General features: G+C 39.5%; 1 protein-coding gene across 1 annotated transcript; it reads right to left on the bottom strand.

Moving 5' to 3' along the window:
* Positions 1 to 719: 719 nt before the first annotated feature.
* On the bottom strand, positions 720 to 17,938 carry ccdc191 (coiled-coil domain containing 191). Its single transcript, XM_087790226.1, has 17 exons — positions 17,813 to 17,938; positions 17,154 to 17,192; positions 16,762 to 16,897; positions 16,534 to 16,644; positions 15,573 to 15,748; positions 15,243 to 15,466; positions 14,275 to 14,407; positions 14,021 to 14,211; positions 12,234 to 12,480; positions 10,294 to 10,625; positions 8,848 to 8,939; positions 8,504 to 8,586; positions 6,500 to 6,601; positions 6,292 to 6,435; positions 2,698 to 2,850; positions 2,109 to 2,263; positions 720 to 957 (listed from the first exon to the last, which is right to left on the bottom strand). Exons 1-17 carry the CDS (start codon positions 17,876 to 17,878, stop codon positions 720 to 722), a joined length of 2,622 nt encoding a protein of 873 aa, XP_087646352.1. The 5' UTR covers positions 17,879 to 17,938.
* Between the last annotated feature and the right edge of the window lie 274 nt (positions 17,939 to 18,212).

Raw genomic sequence — 18,212 nt, forward strand, 5'->3', positions numbered from 1 at the left:
ATTGTATCGACTGACTCACAGGTTTTGGTTCTGGTGACTTTTCGATTTATTTCACCCTAGTTTCCAGAGTCACAACGAAGCATTATTGACAATATAAGTGATTCTGAAACCGTTTCACTTCCGAGGACAATGAGCCACTTACCCCTGAGACTGACAACAAGGATATTTAGACACTAGAATCCACCAACACGCCTCAGTGACGAGTAACAACACCATTATTGTAACACACAAATCAATGTCACACAAATCATTTGATAGCAGTAAGCAGGGCTCTCTCACCAACCAACCCATTGAAACACATTTTTATTTAATCACTACACAATTACAACACAACAATACAAGTGTCATGAGTGTGTGTCACTACTCCCAGATAGACAACATGCATCAGGCACTTTCTTTTATTTTCATTGGTGACCGTGTTCATTGACAGAAGGACAGAGAACACTTCTGCAAAAGAGAAAACTCTTGGGAAAAGACAAAAATCACATTCAAACTCACTATAAGATCTCAGCACCACAAGGCTAACAGTTGTTCCCTGGATGCTAATCAAGTTCTATTCATTCTCAACCACTTAAAAATCCTTTTTTCAATCCAGAGAGAAATATATAACATTAACCAAAAATATATATTTGAAGTGATATTGGTGATGCATCAAATCTCCGTGTCTCTTCAGGTATGGACATCAATCATTCAGCAGTTCATAGAACTTTTCTCTGAGATCAGACTCCTGGAGAAGTTTGGCTGACCTTTGATTGAGTCAAGGATTGGTGTGCACGGATCAAGCCGTGTGTGTCCACACACTGCTCCTCCTTGCACTCCGGCACTCTGGAGCAGAAGTTCGGCAGAACCTCGGACACCTTCCGACCCAGCTTCTCCCGCCGCTTGTCCCGCTCTCGCTCTCTGTGCTGCAGGTAAGGAAGTTCCTTCCAGGCCCGCAAACTTCGCCGCTGTAGCCGCCTGTGAGCAGGTGGCAGAACAGATGGAGGAAGAACAAGTGAGTGATATAGAAGTGAATGATTCGGACCTCTGGGATGACAGTGCCTAATGAGATTTTACAAGACTGGACCGCGGGCTCGTGGTCGTGGCAGCTGGCCTGCCGGTGGGATTTCACCTGCAGGTTGCTGCTATTTAGTAGAGTCACCAGAGAAGTTGTACCTAAAGTGATGAATTCATTACATACAGACGGAACACTGAAACTTTACCTCCTTTCATCACAAAATGACTCTGATTCGAGTCTTTCGGTTGACTTAAAGTAAAGTACAAGAAGGAAGAAGTGACTGTAACTCGTGAGCCCTCAGGGGCAGAGAATCTTTAAACTCGCCGCAGTGCAGGTTTTACAGGCACTAAATGACTCAATCAATTAACCTCTCAACAGAACCTGACCTGAACATCCTCTGTTCGCTTGTGGGACCAAACAAGAGGAGAGGAAAACAGCACATAATTCTGATGACCCAACGAGTAAGAGAGTCTGGACTTGTAACTTTCCTCTTATTGCACTTTCTAGAGAAATTCCTGAGAATAGACAAGCCGAGCTGGATCATCAAAGTAACACGGAATTATGAATATAATTTAAATATAAATAAATATTCACGGTGTTTGTGCATCTTTATGTCAACTTCTGGCAGTCATTATGTCCCCTGTAGCTATAGAAACAAGGAAATCCCAGCAGATCTCGATAATAACTGAGTACGAGAGGATACGGCCGAGTAAAGCAGCTTTTAAAGCAGATGTTTCAAAACAAAAGAAACAGGTTACTACCTCGTACAATTACTACACAATTTTTACATTGTTCCTACAGTATCGGAATAAACGGTACTGCCAGATTATTGCCATTACACAACAAGTTGTGACTTAAACACAATCTTGGCAAAACTGTATGTTAAGGTGTAGCAGCAGGTTAGCTGAACCAACCTACTAACTAGTAGAGTATCTTTAATTTTTGTATATTTGATGGCATGTACACCAACAAATTGACACTAAAATTGTTGGTGCGTCATTATTTTTGGAACCAATATTGAAGATGTTGTGAAAAACATGTAAAATTTAATACATAATTCAACACAAAATTCTAATTTGTTTTACATAAGGAGGCTCAGAACGCTGCAAACCTGCGATTGTGCTCCCTGGCCACTTCCTGGCGGTCCCAGTCCAGCAGTCGCTCCTCTGTCATGTAGTCCGCCAGCGCCTTGAGGAACCTTCTCAGAGTTCTGGTCCGATACAAGCGAGCAGCTCTCTCTTCCTTCACAGCCTGCCAGTCGCTGTACTGCGAGCACATGAATCACTCAGACTTGCATCAAGTGAATAATTCACCGTTGGTCCTCTTTGAATATTAATATTTTGGATTGGAAGAGTTTAAATCTTAAATTAAATAACAAACCTATAACATTGAACATGAAATTGAGGACATTTTTATCACAGGAAAACATGTTTCAGCTGAAAATGTGTCCTCAGTTGATGAATATTTGAAAAAACTAGCATGTTGTACTGCGACTCTGAAAAACAATCAAAAGTTTGGAGAAGTGCTGAGTCCGGTTGGAACGTAAACAAGTAAAATAGATAGCCGGGCAAAGTGGAAACATTCTCTCTTTCAGAGAGAGGAAGGTAATGGAGTGCAAGGAGAAGAGATTAGGAAAAGTCAGTGTCCGGCGAGTGCTGCCGGAACTCTGATTGAGTAGCTGGTGCTGTGAAGGTACGTACTGTTTTCCAACAGAGTAAGCTGCTCCGGAGGAGGAAGTGCTGGTGGAGGCGGTCGGCGGAGGCTTCTCTCTCCAAGCAGGACTCTTGTGCCGACTGGTGCCAGGCTCGAGTGGAACGTCTCAGGAGGCCGAGCAAGTGATGCTCGTCGGCCAGCTGGCACAGAGAGACAGAGAAGACACAAGCTCATAGAAGCCTTTATTTGCTTTTGGAAATGCCAAAATTAAACAACAGTGTTGAAAAACTTGAAAACACAATTTGTCTCTAAAACAGTGAGTGGCTCGAGCGTGTGATGGTGGATATGTTTTTTTTCAGATTGATGACCTGTCACAGAAACATTTAAGATTGAAAATGATCTACTCGAAACCCAACAAAATGAGACGCAAATGAAACCTCAGTATTGAAAACAGATTAGACAAAGTTAGTTGTTTTTTTTCAGCCCTCATGAGATAATTTAGTATTCGATAATATTAATTGGTACATTTTCATCTTTACCATTACATGCTATATTTGTAAATATATTGTTAATTTTTCAAATGCTACTACTACGAAAACCCTAGCCAACAGAGTTACATGAAGAGGATGGGATATATGGATACTTCAAAACTCACTAGCCAACACTGGCTGGTAGCTTAGTGTTCCAACATCGACAAGCTGTAGCTGCTATCAGGACTACAGACAACACGCTTTAGCAAGGGAGAGCCAGTAATAAAGGTCCAATAGGGGAAGTGAACATTGACTTTGAGATTTTGTACCAAGCCCCAGAAAAATGAAGTACCTCCAGAAATCCTATACCATGTAAATCAATTGATAGAAAATACCCACTGCAACATCATTAAGACCAAAGAGTTCATGTACAGTACAACAAACCTTAAGATGCTTAGAAACTAGATGGGTAATGTGAAGGAAAACAAAACAGGCCACTGAGGTGGGAGGTAGATGATCTTCATAGTTGGAGACTAAAAACTTGGCCATACAAGAGTGGTAGAAGCCAGGTGAATAAACTGGATATTCTCCATTGAAACAACCACAGTGTACTCTCAGTGTCAAGGTCGTAACCAAAGAGATCAGGGCTGGAGACATATGGGAGAAAAGAAGCATAACATAACCATCCACAGTGGCTAATACGTCAACAACAATTTTCCTGAACCAGGCGCTGTGGCCATCAAGGAAGTCGTCATCCAAGAAGGAGTCTCAAAGGAATGCTGCAAGATGCGTTAAAGCAGTCTCCCGAGACTGCAGAACCAGACAGAGCACCCGAGTGCTGCTTGGATTGATTACAAGAAAGCCTACTCAATGCTTGATGCTCTGTCCCCACTACTGTTGGTAGTGTATAGGCCTGAACTCCCTCAGCCAAATAATCAATAAAGCTGGCTACGAATACTGACTCAAAGTAAGCGAGAAATGGAACATTGATCCACACTAGCAGGACCTACAGCCGTGAAATTAAAATGTTGTATGTGTTTCAGAAGTGTGGCAAAATGGTTGTCCATATGGTGGGCATTAGACTATAGAAGGCCGATGTGGAGGAGAACTTCAAATACATTAGAGTACCACAGGCAAATAGCAAACACGAAGAGGCCAGTAAGAAAGCAGCAACAGGTGCTAATGCAAGCAAGGAAAGTCCTAAAGAGTCGGCTCAAGTTTGGGTCAACTTGCTGCTTCCAATGATTGATCATATACCATATTGGAATAGTAAGCTGAACAAAGAAGGAAATTCAGGCCACTGATGTAAAAAAGACGCTGACAAACCCAATCAAGCACAAGTGCCACCATTCAAGATGAAAAATTCCAAGTTATGTCTATTTGCATAGAGCCTTTCTACACCAGGTTCACAAAGCGCTTCGTCAGCTATTCACACATACTGATATGGAGTAGGCACATGGGGGCAATCAGGGCAAATGTCTTGCTCAGGGACACAATGCCACAAACTCTTGGACTGCAGGCAACCACTCTACCATTTGAGCTATGATGACCCTTATGTCAGGAAGATATCACCAAATTATTAAGTCTTTAGTGAATGACTCAGACAATGGAGACTGTTAGAGGGGGAACCATAATGAGAGGATCAGATCTTACTTTTCAGGAAAAAATCCCAGATGAAGGCTGTGCAAAGAGACCCAATGTCAAGATGGAAAGCACCTCCTAAAGTGATGGAGAATGACAAGTCAATTCTTTGCCACTCCCAGATACGGACCGACAATCATAGAGGAAAGAGGAAAGAGGATAAAAGGAACATGAGTGAAAGGAAGACAAAATAACATGGTATCAAATAAGAGTTAGAGAAAGCCTGGCAGGTGAAGGCAACAGTGGTGCCGGTGGTCATTGGAGCACTTGGAGCAGTGACCCCCACACTGAAGAAGTGGCGCCAACAGATCCTTGGAGAGACATCAGGAATCTCTCTCCAGAGGAGTGCTGTCCTATAAACAAGATACTGCTCAGGACCTTTAAGCTCCCAGGCCTCTGTTAGAGAACACAAACTGAAGAGGACAAACCCCCTCATAGGGTTTTAAATGTTAAACCGTTTTTATCACTCCTATTATCTATAATGTCGCCACTTTTGAATTGCTGAACGCTGTTCTAGCAAATTAACAAAGCCAACACAAACGGATGTGGGATGAAAAGAGATGCGAAGAAAAGAGATGTTTGCAATAGATTAAAAAAAAAAGTATAAGAAGAAAACTGTGCAATTGTTCTTACGTCACAAGTGTGTATTCAATCCCGTTTCTTCAAAAGTGAAGAGACACTTCTGAGAGTGAGCCATCATCAGCCAAAAGAAAATCTATTATTGAAATCTCCTCACATAACCCATCAACACAATAGACGGGGAAAACATAAAAGCAGACACATTTCTTACAGAAAACAATAGAAAGCCTTCAAGTGTATTATTGCAGGAACCTAAAGAAGATGTCAGGAACAACTGATATTAATCCAGAGCAGGTGAACAACAGCAACACCAGTTCACTTGAGAGTGTCTGACATGTCTGTGGGTAAAGAGCTAAATATAAATGATAACAGCCACACAGCAATGACCTGCAGTGAGGATCCTTCACACACAAATCACTCGGACACCACTAAAGCTGCTCAGCAATGGGTCAAGGAACCACGGTGTAAAAATGACAACATTACAGTGCCATGGATTCACTTCATCCAGCATATCAACAACGTTACTCCGAATCTTTGACCAATCGAGCAAAGATGTCAGTGATCATCAACCAAACAATGGTTAAAGAGGCATTTTATACCGGACACGGATAGAAAATTAGTTTTTAATAATTTTCTATCTGTCTTGTTACTGTCTGAAAGGTGTATTTATATATAATGTTAGTCTGTTATGCACATTTATTATGGTCAAGTTTTCTGAAACCTTTACTAAACCCGTACACTAGTCAAAACGAGTAAAACAAAGGCTCTATGTCATCACCTTGTTTCAGAGAGCTCCAGCCCAGATGCTCAATTGACCTTATGTTAAGATTCTGACTGACAGATGGCCAAAGAAACTTCCTCGGATAAAAAACCTTTCGCGACAAGTTCTTTCCCAAGGCCAATATTGACGGCTCCTGGTGTTTACATGTGTTGCATGCTCGTATAGCTCACCCGTGTTTTTGCCTTCTTAATCTGAATGAGACGTTTCCACGGCGACAGGCCTCGTCGTAGCAAGAGTGTTCTCAGATAGTGTTGGTTCGCCACTCTCAGGAGTTCCTGCTGCCTCAGCACTTGTCGCTCTTTTTCCTCTTCTCTCTTCAACAGCACAACATAAAAATCACCAATTCAGCTCAGTCTATACGAAATGTAAACATCTCACCATTTTCTCCAGCCTTTTCTCCTCCCTCCTTCTTTCAGCTTCTTTGCAGCGTTCCATTTCTTTCTCTTTCAGCTTCTGCTCTTCCTCTTCTTTCATCTTAGCCTGCAACGTCCAACAACAATCAGGACAAACTTCAAAGTCTGCTCGAAGAAACTTTGGAGATGAAATCTGTTTTGTAAACTGGATTTTTGCATCGTATATGTTTTCGATGCCAAATACAGACAGAGGGACAGATGGATTGCAGACGACAATCAATGCGACAGAAAGTTTATATCGACCCGAAGTAGGCTTGAAAGAATAAAGACATATTTGCTGGAGAGGTATCAAACTTTATATAGTGGAAGTTTTTATGAAGTTATTTTGTATATAATTAATTGGAAAAAGACTAAAATGGGTCCAATTAAAGAAAAACTTTAATTCAATTATTAAATTCGATTGATGTTTTAATATAAACCACAAATGATTAGTAGACACAATTATAAATTTGAAGTATATTTCAAAATCTCTAAGAAAAGAAGGCTACAAATATTCTGGAAAGTAATTTAATTATTCCCTCATTACCCTGAAAGTCAGAATTTTTTTTTAGATGCTTTCTGTAATTAAGAAGTATTTTTTATTAAAATATTACATATTTGTAATTTGTAAGTCATAATAACACAATATAATGTATGTAACTTAATATATATATCAGTCTTAACAGCTGGGAGGTAAAATATAAATAATTAAATCATTTATTGGTCATTTAAGTATGTTTCTTAGCTGCTAAAAATTGAACTTATCAGTCATTGAAAAGGTTGAAGGTTATCATCGTGGCTAAAAATGGATTTTAAGTGTAGAACTATGATATAATATTGAATCAATTGTTAACAACATTTGAAGTTTGAAACTGTCAGAATAACAAGACATTTTGGGAGGGTCGGTTTCACACAACATTCAAGATGCAGGAAAGTTCGAAGTAAAACTGACTGACCATTATTTATTTCAAGCCTCACTGAACACCATCAAAGTGAGAGCCACATTAGAGACCATCTACACAGCAAACTTAGCTCCAACTTGAGTCGACTTGGTCAGGATTCTGAACGTCAGAAGATGTTTTTTATTCCGTGTGAGTCCATGTGAAATCTCTGTCAGCCCGGTAAGAAGCAGTCAACTGTGTGCGTCTGCAGTTTCTTTTTGAGTGTCTGAATATGCATTCTAATGTGTGGGAGTTTATTGTATAGCATTGCGGAATGAGTGACTGATAGACTCATAAGTAGAGTTAGAGCATTTTCTCTGAATATAAATGAGACATCCCAAACAAAGAGGCAAAAAGAAAAGTGTTTACAAAGACCTCAGGGAGGGAACATTTATCTGCAATGCACATTCTTCACGACTCCCCGATGACACAAAGACGTCACCGGACGGGTGACGAGACAATGTGTCTAATGCATTTTGTGGAAAATGGGAAATAGCATCACCCAGATTGAGCATTTAGTAAGATTTATCATGGAAGTTGAAGGTTTGTGACCTCAAAGTCGGTTGTTAATCATCAGATCTGGATCGCTAAAGTGCTGGGAGTGATTGAGACATTCAGACCAGAGTGTTCAAAAAAAAAAAAGAAACGGTTCACATAATATATTCTTATTTGCCATTACTTTTTTTGTTGTAGCTGTTTTTACTTTCTTCTAACCTCAGATCAGAGGTTGTTGCTCAAGGACTTTACTGACTTTTTTAAGAGTGCTTGAATTTCAAGCTTACTGACAATTATTAATGCTCATTGTGACCCTGGTCTAGAAAGGCGCTAAATAAATAGACATTATTATTATTATTATTATTATTATTATTATAATTATTTCCTCATCATAGTTGTTGAGGGGCACCTTGAATATATTGAGAAACAAACGATGCTAAACAATCTTTTATAGAAGACACTAACTTATGTCGGATTGGTCCAAATTGTAGAATAAAGCAGGACCTGACGCTAAAACATTAATGTTTGATATCATTGAGCTGATCATTTCTCACCAGTTTCTCGTCTTCTTTCTTTCTCCTGAGCTCGTCGATCGCTCTCCTTCTCTCAGCTCGCTCATGTGAACGCTTCTCCATGGCTTTTGATTGACAATTCAAGTGCAGGGTCATAAATATTTCAACTTAAACTGAATATAGCCACTAAACACACTGCAGGTAACTAAACATCGTGACAAAATGTTTTTATTAGCAAATTCAATATCTTGTCAACAGCATAAAAGCGACTTATCAGGCCACATTTGGCACGTGGTTAACATGGTATGACCTTGATAAAGGAGGGACATTATGAGACAAGGTCAGAGGACATAAACAAACGTGCATTTATATAAACAGAGGCTGACCTGTGAGGACGGGTTGAGAGCAAGGCCGCGGCGCGACAGCTAGCTCCGAAGCGTCACACAGATTGACAGTTTCCACATTTTCTCTCTGTGGCCTGCAAATGTTCAAAGAAGAACTGTATTAATTGACATGAATTAACGAAACAAACTGGTCAGTTAGCAATTGGATTTTGTAGAAATGTGACCTGGTGTCACACCTGCTTCATCTGTGGTGTGATTGTCAGTTAGAATTATAAATAAACAATGGATAAAGAGAGAAAATGTCACTCAATTCATGTTAAAGAGAATATGGCAGAAGTAGCAAGGCCTTTTTTTTAAGAAAGAATTCAGGCAGTGGTTGTTATGTCATATTCAGCAGGTTGGAATAAGCATCAAGCTAACATGTTTGTTAGCTTAATGTTGGCATCAAACTGGCCCAATCCTGGCATGTAATTCCTAATAGAATCTTTGCGCAGATATGCGCATATATTGCAATACTTATTTTCACAGCTTTTTAAAGGCAAATACTTCCATGAACAAACTAGATTTTCTTGACATAATCCATATCCAAGCTTTGGTTTCGCAGGCCATTGCTTTCAGATATACAAGTGCTGATCGTAACAATAACTTCATGTCCCTGCCAAAAATACACAAACACTGGACACACCAGCGTGTAAAATGACATTTCCCGCAATAAACAAGATTCTTCCCATCGTGTCATAGCCTTATCTCAAGAAACATATTCAGTTTTGAAGCAAGTGCTCTGAAATCAATTAATTCTTCAAAGCAAAGAAAATCAAGTGTGTCTGAATACAGGAGAAAAAAAAAAGATAAAACATGACTAAATATTGATAATTCAGGGTTTAGGAATGATAAGTTTGTGTTGGTTGACACCACAAGATCTTATCTGCAGTAGAATTGTATTTATTTGTGTTTATTCTTTGATGTAAATAGTGAATTTAAACAACAGCATACTTACGACCAATGTTATGTTCATTTTGGGAATAAACAATTATAAAGCACTGTTTACTGTATATGAATTCTGTGATTTAAATCAACTCTTTTAAGGACCATTAGACTACATCTGCTGAGACACTTGTTGATGTATAACTTCCATATTATTCGCACCAGTGACGGAAGATGGGACTGAATCATCCTTGTCCCGCTATAAACGTGTGCTTAAAAAGATTTTACTTCACTACCTTCTATCTTCCATTTTAATTATTTTGCGACATGACAGACATATTTTCTTAACTGTGATAGTTAAGAAAATAATCTCCTTGGCAGAGGCAATTAAAGCAAAAAAACTATCTATATTTTGAGCTGAGGGACTTAAACCTCAAATACACCGACTCAATTGTGATGAGCCTGCAAGGCGGTGTCTGTGTAGTGGTTTCTGTGTGATAAAACTTGAAAACAAAGCACTTTTTAAATACTCTGATCCAACTCTCTGAGGGTCAGTGAACCTACCATTGCTCAGATTTGCTGACTTTCCTCCTGGAAGTGCTTAGGAAGGTAAACTGCTGGGAGTGGCTCGTGCTCTGCTGCGCTGTTAGCTTTTTGATCTGCTCCTGCTGTTCCCTGAGAAGTTTCCTCTGCTGGACGATGATCTGCTGCTGGCCGGAGTTTCTGTGCTTGAACTCGGCGCCCATGGTCCCCCCCGTCACGTGACATCTGGCTGCCGTGTGTCGCCCGGCTCTCCGCTGCTCAGCAGCAGGTCGTGGATCACGCCGGCGTGCCGGCTGTGATTGAAGAGGCCTTGCTACGGAACCCCATCCAGCATCAAATGTGTGGAGCTCTTCCTGTGGGGCACACACTGAATTACTCTAGGAGGACTATATGAGGATGATGGTTTGAATGAAATCACACTACATGGTCTCAGAGTGAGTCTGGTGTCAAGCCTCTGTTCCTCTCTCCTTCCACCCTCATGCTCAAGCTTCTATATTAACACCAGCATTCCTTTCTGTATCTGACTTTAAAAGCTGGATTCTGCTTCAGCTGAAAGCCCCGACCTTGTGATTGATGAGTCAATTATATTGAGGAAGAGGAAAGAATGTAATAAAATCCTAATATAATATAACTATAGCTTCACTAGTTTTTCATTCAGAATTCAATGTTATAGTGCTTCAAATCTGTTTTATAGTGGATATCAGAGGTTTCATTTCAACATTTTATCTGCAGTGAATCCCTCTGTTGTCTATTCTACAACGTGAACTTGAGGAACTGCAACTTAATTACTTTTTCCTTTATCCTACGTTAATAACTTAGAGTTCACAAATTTAATAAAACAATTTGAATCCTTATCTTGTTGTACGTGATGCAGACATCGCCGCTCCTTCCTGCTCACTGCTTATTATTAAATAAAAATGTATAATGTTTTAATGAGTGTTAATAACTCCCTGCCCTCATTTTTGTACTTCTGGAGTGTGTACTACAGTTTATTGTTGTTGATATACTGAATATATCATTATTTTTATTTAATATTGAGTTAAATTTCTGAATGTTTTTTTAAATGTATTATCCCATTACCATTATGATTGTTTTATTTATCTGTATTAATGTTTCTATTATTATTTATTGTATTACTGTTGTTGTTATTTTGAATATGTGTACTGAATCTCTTAATATCATGAATATGTATATTTAACCTTGTGAACTGCTGTGACGACCCAACCTTCCCGAATGTGGGAAAAATAAAGCTGCATCGATCAATCAAAGTTACATTTAAATGGCATATAGAAGTAGGACCTGTGTAAACATAAAACCAAATACCAACTCTCTCAGGAGGATTATATTTTATTTGCTGCCGTCTCAATATCATAGAGTTGCTGAAGCAGAGGTAGCATTCGACGGAAGTACCACAAGAAGTTTGAGACATAACTTACTAAGTTTCATCCTCACCTACAGTCAATCATGACGAATGATGTAATGATCTTAAAAACAGTTTGTACGGTTGTTAAGGGACTGAAACTCCCAACCACGTCCTTGACAGCGAAGAGCTCCTTTGTATGGAAGTCAGTGCATATAAACAACTTTGTGATGGTGCTCTATCACGTTTCTCCATCACACCTGGAAACGTTCCTTCAGCGTCCATCGTTATTTGAAATTCACCAGACGCTCATACTTGTGCTCCACCATGTCTTGGGTCTCTTACATACTGCTTCCATTTTTCTTCTTGGTCCATCATGTGCACATTTTCTATGCTTCCCATGGTCCTCAGTACTTCTGAGACCATTCGTCACAGAGAGCGGTGAACACCTGTCTCAGAAAACGGCTCTCCCAGGTGACAAACCCGTGCACACACACACACACCTCTTTAGTATGGAACTCCGAACTCAGAACGGAAGTTTAACCTTGCAATAGTGACATTCTTCAAACGAGCAAAATGTAAATCAAGAACTATATCTCACCTTCTCTACGAACTCCAGGTGTTGCCAACCTTCAACTCTCCTCTTCGGCACAAACTCGTGGTTTTCCGTCCCCTTCAGTTTGCCGGTTGTTGCCGCAGTCATTAAAGCCGCCATCTTGCTCCGGGTCTCCTGCTGCTGAGCCAGAAGTTCCCGCTTGTCCCTCTGCGTCCGACACCACTGATGCCACTCCTGAAGATGTCGTCGTAGCAACCGTCTGCGGTCACTTCCTTCAGCTAGCTTGCTTTGTCTAGTGAGAAAACAATGTAAAAATAATACTTTCTACAATCTTAGCTTTACATGGTTCTCTAGAAATGTCACCAGTCGGTATCAATTCTTTATTTGTTATTTTATCTTGTTTTACTTGAATATTTATCATTATGACAGATGTTTTTAATATGACAAACGATATTGATGTTAGTTCAGGTCAGGTGATAAGTCAACTGTATACACAGACTAATTCAGGTTTCTGTAAAGCCAGTGCTTAACTAATAAAACAAAACATATCTGACAGTTTTCTCATTATTTCTTTCTTTATTTTATAAATGCAGTGAACCTCAGGTAGTCACTTTCTCTTTTTTAGATATCAAAATAGGTATTGCTCTTCAACTTTTAAAGCGCTCACCATTTGTTGGCAGATGCTTGTTCACTCATGTTTCTAAAATCAGAGTTTTTATATTCAAAAATACCAAACTTGACTAGATTAAAATCAAAACACCCAAACAACAAAACATTTTATATGTTTTTTAAGGACGTCCACCATTTTTATCGTTTTCTTTTCATTTTATTTTTGGATCATGGATTGGCAATTTCACTCAAACGCAGACAGTCCTTGTGAGCTCAAAAGTGTCGAATAGCAAAACCATATATAATAAATCCAATATGCATTAGTCGAGTGTATAATGCATAAATACAAATTCCAAGAAAATATTTTTACCCTGCAAAATTTGTCATTTTATTTTTCTAAGTTGGCTTTGCTTGTTTCATTTCTCATTTATCCACTTAAAGTTTTGTAAGTTAGTAAGTAAGTAAAGGTTATTTGTAAAGCGCCTTTCTAGACCGGGGTCACAAAGCGATTGAACAATTAACAACAATACATGGTTAAAATATATGCTTTTAAAGGCCAAGACACATGAGCAGGAGTTCCAGAAAATCAAGGGAAAAGCCTGCTAAAATAAAAAGGTCTTAAGATGTTTCTTGAAGGAATCAAACACAGAGGGAAATAAAGCTCATTCCAAAACAGCCTGGAAGGATTTATCTCCTCTGGTCCTGAACCGTTTGCGAGGAACCATCAGTAGATTCTGATCCACAGACCTCAGACCTGAGCTGGATCAGATCACTGACGTAAGGAGGAGCCTGACCATGAATAGCTCTGAAAGTAAGAACCATACATTTGAAATTATCCTGAATGAAACTGGCAGCCAGTGAAGAGTTTTAAGGATCGGAGAAATGTGAGTTCTTCTACTTGAGCAGGTCAGAATTCTCGCTGCAGAGTTTTGTATTAATTGCAGTCGAGACAGATCCTTCTTGTTAAGACATGAAAATAAACTGTTACAATAGTTTAAAAACAATAGATTAAAAAGCTCATGATCGTGTTGTCACATCATTTTCCCAAGTTAACTTCTCTTTAAAAAAGCAGTTTTTGGCTCTTTGAATGGCTTCATTGAAAAGTTATTTCCTGCTCCTGAGTGATGGAGTGATAACAGTATGAAAACACTCTGTGGCAGAAAAAGAACTGAGGCTTTGTTTGAATGTGAATCTGCTTTACAAGAGTAGAAATCGATACTTGCCTGTGCTTACCACGGAGCTCTTCTTCTGTTTTCGCCACTTCACGTTTTTGCTTCAGCGACCACAGCGCTTCCCGCCACACTTTCCAGACTCGCAGCTGCCTCCTCCAGCTAAACAGAGCTTCTGCCTTCCCCACGTTTATCCTGAGGTCCAGAACTACCGAGTGCCAACTCGAGAAATGCCTCTGCAAACACTGTCAAACATCCTCGAATGATGATGCGCTCTCAACATGTTCTCCCACAAAAACCACACTGACCTTGAGGTGCATCATGTGAATCATGAACTCGACCTTCTCTTCTTTACGCACGTTCTCTAAATCTGATTCTGCTGGAGCCGTAAGAAAAGCTTGCTGGAGGCTTTTGGATGACCCCTGACCTTCCACTCTTTCTCTGCGAACACATATCTCTTCTTACATCACACAGATCTTCTTTTTTTCCAACAACAGGAATTACACACAAACAACAAACTCCAGAAATAGGGGAAGAAAAAGTTTGCACGATCTAGAACTTTTGACAAAATTTCATCATTAATAAGACCAGAGTGTAGTGAAGCTATAAAGTTATTGTAATTTATCTGTAAAACCACAAGATGATGTTTAACTTCATATTCTTATCTGGGAAAACTTGGGTTGAAGGTCCGAAGAGCAAGTGGAGGTTCAGTGCATTACTTGACGAACGTTCGTCTTGAGACGGGCGTCACCAGGGAACAGACGGTGAACCAATGATGCCCTTTAACAAAAGTTGGATAACACTTCACCCTGAATTGACAATAAGCCATTTCTTCCTGGCCCAACGGCATGGAAGGATCTTTTTTTTTTATTCATAAAATACTCTTACAAAACATGTTAATCCTCCAAGGGTTTGTATTAATAATATTTTTTCAATGGGAAAAATCTATTATCCTTGGCATGTTTAGGGCGTGAGTATCCAGAAGAAACCCAAGCCCAGGGAGACAACATGGGGTTGTCTCGTACATACATGGATATTTTTGCTCACATTTGCACCATGTTTGCTGGTACAACATGAAAAACATTCAACAGTGACATTTTTAATGGTATAAAATCCTGGCCCCGAAATCCTTTCTGCGACTTTCAAATGATCGCGATGACCTATTCTAAACAGGATAAGCAGCCGTCACATTTATTTTCCAATAAATTGAAGGTAAAACTCAATTTGAGCAAAAAACTAATTCACTCATGTAGGATTAATTTGTTTTCTTGGTTACCTCTGTCGGCGCAGCTGCTCCTGGTCTTTCTTCTCCTGCATCTGTCGTCGCAGTTTCACCATCTCGTTCTGCACCATCTCCTCCTCCCTGAGAGCTTCCTGTTTCCTCTTCACCGCCTCCACCCTGCTCTGTCTCTTCATCTCCTCCATGGCCACCTGCTGTAACGCCCTCGTCTTCTGCCGCTGCCGCCTCTCGACCTCCCGCCGCGCCCGGTTCTCCTGCACCTTCATCCGCAATCAGCAGCAAATTGAGCGAAGCCCGAACCCACCGTTGATTGAATGTCAGGTACCGTCATCAACACCTGTGATTAGGTGTTAAGACACACGCTACCTGCAGGTGGCGGGCCTCCATGGAGAGCGCAGGATTACGTAATTTTCTCCTCGTTTGACCAAAGCCAAGAGCCAGTTCATCAGTCATCCCACAATCCAACACTTCCTGCTCCATCAGCTCCTGTAGGAAATCACCATAAGTGCGCACTTGGTCGTCGATGCCCTGTTTGGAAACACCTAAGTAGAAGAAGAAGTGTTACTATGGAAGTATATCAGTGCCATCAGAAGATTGAATTTCAATATATTAAGGTTGGATTTGTTTTGACATATTGATATGACAGTTACACAGGATTGGCTGCAAGTTAGATCGAGCAGCTCTTTTGGTGTTGTCTGGTGACACTATTGTACCAGCCTTTCTGTATTGAATTTAAAGCGCTATATATAAATTAACAAAAAATAATTAGTAAGATTTAGAAAAACGTTTTTCATTTTGAAAATAATCACTTTTTTAATACAATTATTTTAAATAAATACAACCGTTCACAACATTTAAAAAAAAGATTGGATTAATTTTTTAATGAAAACAAATTTTCAATGTAGAAATTATTAAATTCAATTATTTAAAAGAAAATAATCTACATCTCAATTATAAAGAAACTCCTCTTAATATTGTGTCTTCAAATGATGAACTGGTCCACTAAGAAGAGGCAGCAACGAACTAGGTAAGAATAGGCTGGTCAGATATACTTACTTACTTACTTATAACTACAATTTTAACAATTTCTGCACACTTTTAATCTTAAGCCAATGGAGACCCCGAAAGTTGGAAACAAGGACCCACATGCTATAATGAAGACAAGGCTGATGAATGATTGGCCAGTGAATTCATGCATAATTATAACACTAAGACTTTAAGGTCTGTATTGATGTGTGAAGGGTTTAATGGCCGTTTAAAGAGTCTGAGTAGGAATGTCGAAAACTGATCCTAATCTCTTTCCATAGTGAGTCTTATAAATAGTTACCACATCTGCCCCGTTTCATCGCCTCTGTCGGTTCATCTGGGTCGTCTTCCTCGTTCGACTCCAGCTCCAGTTGCATCTTGCTGCTCAGCCAATCGCATAAAAGGGCCTGGGCTGCAGGATGAGAGCGTTTTATTATCACTCATCTTGATGTTGCTGAGCAGTTGTTTAAAAAAAAAGAAAGAAAGATCAATATGAAGCTAAACGATATGCTCCGGAGTGCTGACTCACCCTCGGTGTACGCCTGGTCATGATCTGACAACTGCTGGCTGCTGTGGAGCTCCACACTTAGGTGGCTGTTATCACAGTTCAGACTGTTGGGCTTTGAGACTTCAGACAGTGCCATCACAGACATCTTTTCTACCTGCTGAGGAGGACTAGCATTAAAGGCTGTGACGGGCGGCGTGTTAGCCCATGTCTATTTTAAGAAGAAACAAGATCACACACTTTGTAACAACAGGAATACAAAAGCAACTTCACTGTCACTTCTAGAAAAGCTCAAGAAACACAAGGCACTGAGAAGCAGGAAACCACTCACATTCTTTTCATTACATTTTTGTGAGGCATTTTTATACATTAACACTATTAAAATAATTGTTTCTGGTAGACAGTAGTCTCTTTACCTTCGCCCACTGACTCACAGCAGGTTTCTTTTCATTTGTCTGTAAATGAGAGAAAATGTTGATTTTGAAAAAAAACACAATAGGAGGTTCAACACAACGGGAGATAACAACAAAACAGTGTTTTAGTTATACAACCGTGTGTCTTAGGGCACAATAAAGTTATGCTTTTCATTTAGACACTGGGCAAAACAAATATATGTTTGTGTGTGTGTGTATGTGTCAGTTTGTCGTGCTGCCATTATGAAAAAGATAATGCACACAATATAAAAGGGCAAACTGTGTTCAATTTCAGATTAAAAAATCAGAGCCTATAGCTATGAGTCTAAGCCATTCTTTTTTCATTTAATAAAAATATTAGTTGAGGCTGACTGCGTTGAGGCCTGAGGACAATTCTGTGTGCTTCACTTTTCTCTCGCCTTCTCTGCCTACAACCATCACATTATCATCTTTGTGGCTGAAAGTAAATCTCCCTGCATATCTTTTTACAGCTCATATGAACAGTTCACATCCAAGTTGGTATTGTGTATGCTATGAGAATAGTTTTCATGTTCCTTATTAAAATACAATACTGAAAGATATACATGGTTCAAAACTATAGAAAAAGACTGGTTAAACATACAAAAATAATTTAACGATTGCTATTAAATCACCTTATCTGCTTTCGTTTTTCTCGTGCTTGTTTTTTTCCACCTGAAAAGGTGACGATCTCGACCCGGGAATTCCATTGTAGTTAATCCCCAGTTAAACCTCTTTATGTGACTAAATTCCGCGATTTAGACAGTAAAAAAAATCTCAAAACTGAATCTACGCCTGAAGAATAGACGTCAAAAAGTCACTAAACAACATTTTAAGACGCATTGAAGCCGAGTATAGGAAAACTGCGGAACTCTGGGTGATGTAGTCGCTAATGAGTGGCATGTCTTCTCTTTATTCAGGTCTAAGGGAGATATAGTACTACATCTCCCATCAGACTCTAGTCATTGCCGGCGCGTTCACAGTTACCATGGAAACTCATTATTACTAGCTTTAAAAAATAAGAAATAAAGTGAATTTTAGATA

The sequence above is a fragment of the Callionymus lyra genome, chromosome 4 (genome assembly GCF_982586985.1).
Source record: "Callionymus lyra chromosome 4, fCalLyr1.hap1.1, whole genome shotgun sequence".
In the NCBI taxonomy this organism is placed as follows: domain Eukaryota; kingdom Metazoa; phylum Chordata; class Actinopteri; order Syngnathiformes; family Callionymidae; genus Callionymus; species Callionymus lyra.

Excerpts from the sequence above, each read along its gene's own strand:
- ccdc191 (XM_087790226.1), bottom strand. The coding sequence starts at position 17,878 with ATGGAATTCCCGGGTCGAGATCGTCACCTTTTCAGGTGGAAAAAAACA. Across the intron at positions 12,481-14,020 it reads GAGCTCCGTGGTAAGCACAG|ACAAAGCAAGCTAGCTGAAG; the intron begins GCAAGTATCGAT and ends TTTTCTCACTAG. Across the intron at positions 958-2,108 it reads GCCAGGGAGCACAATCGCAG|GCGGCTACAGCGGCGAAGTT; the intron begins GTTTGCAGCGTT and ends ACCTGCTCACAG.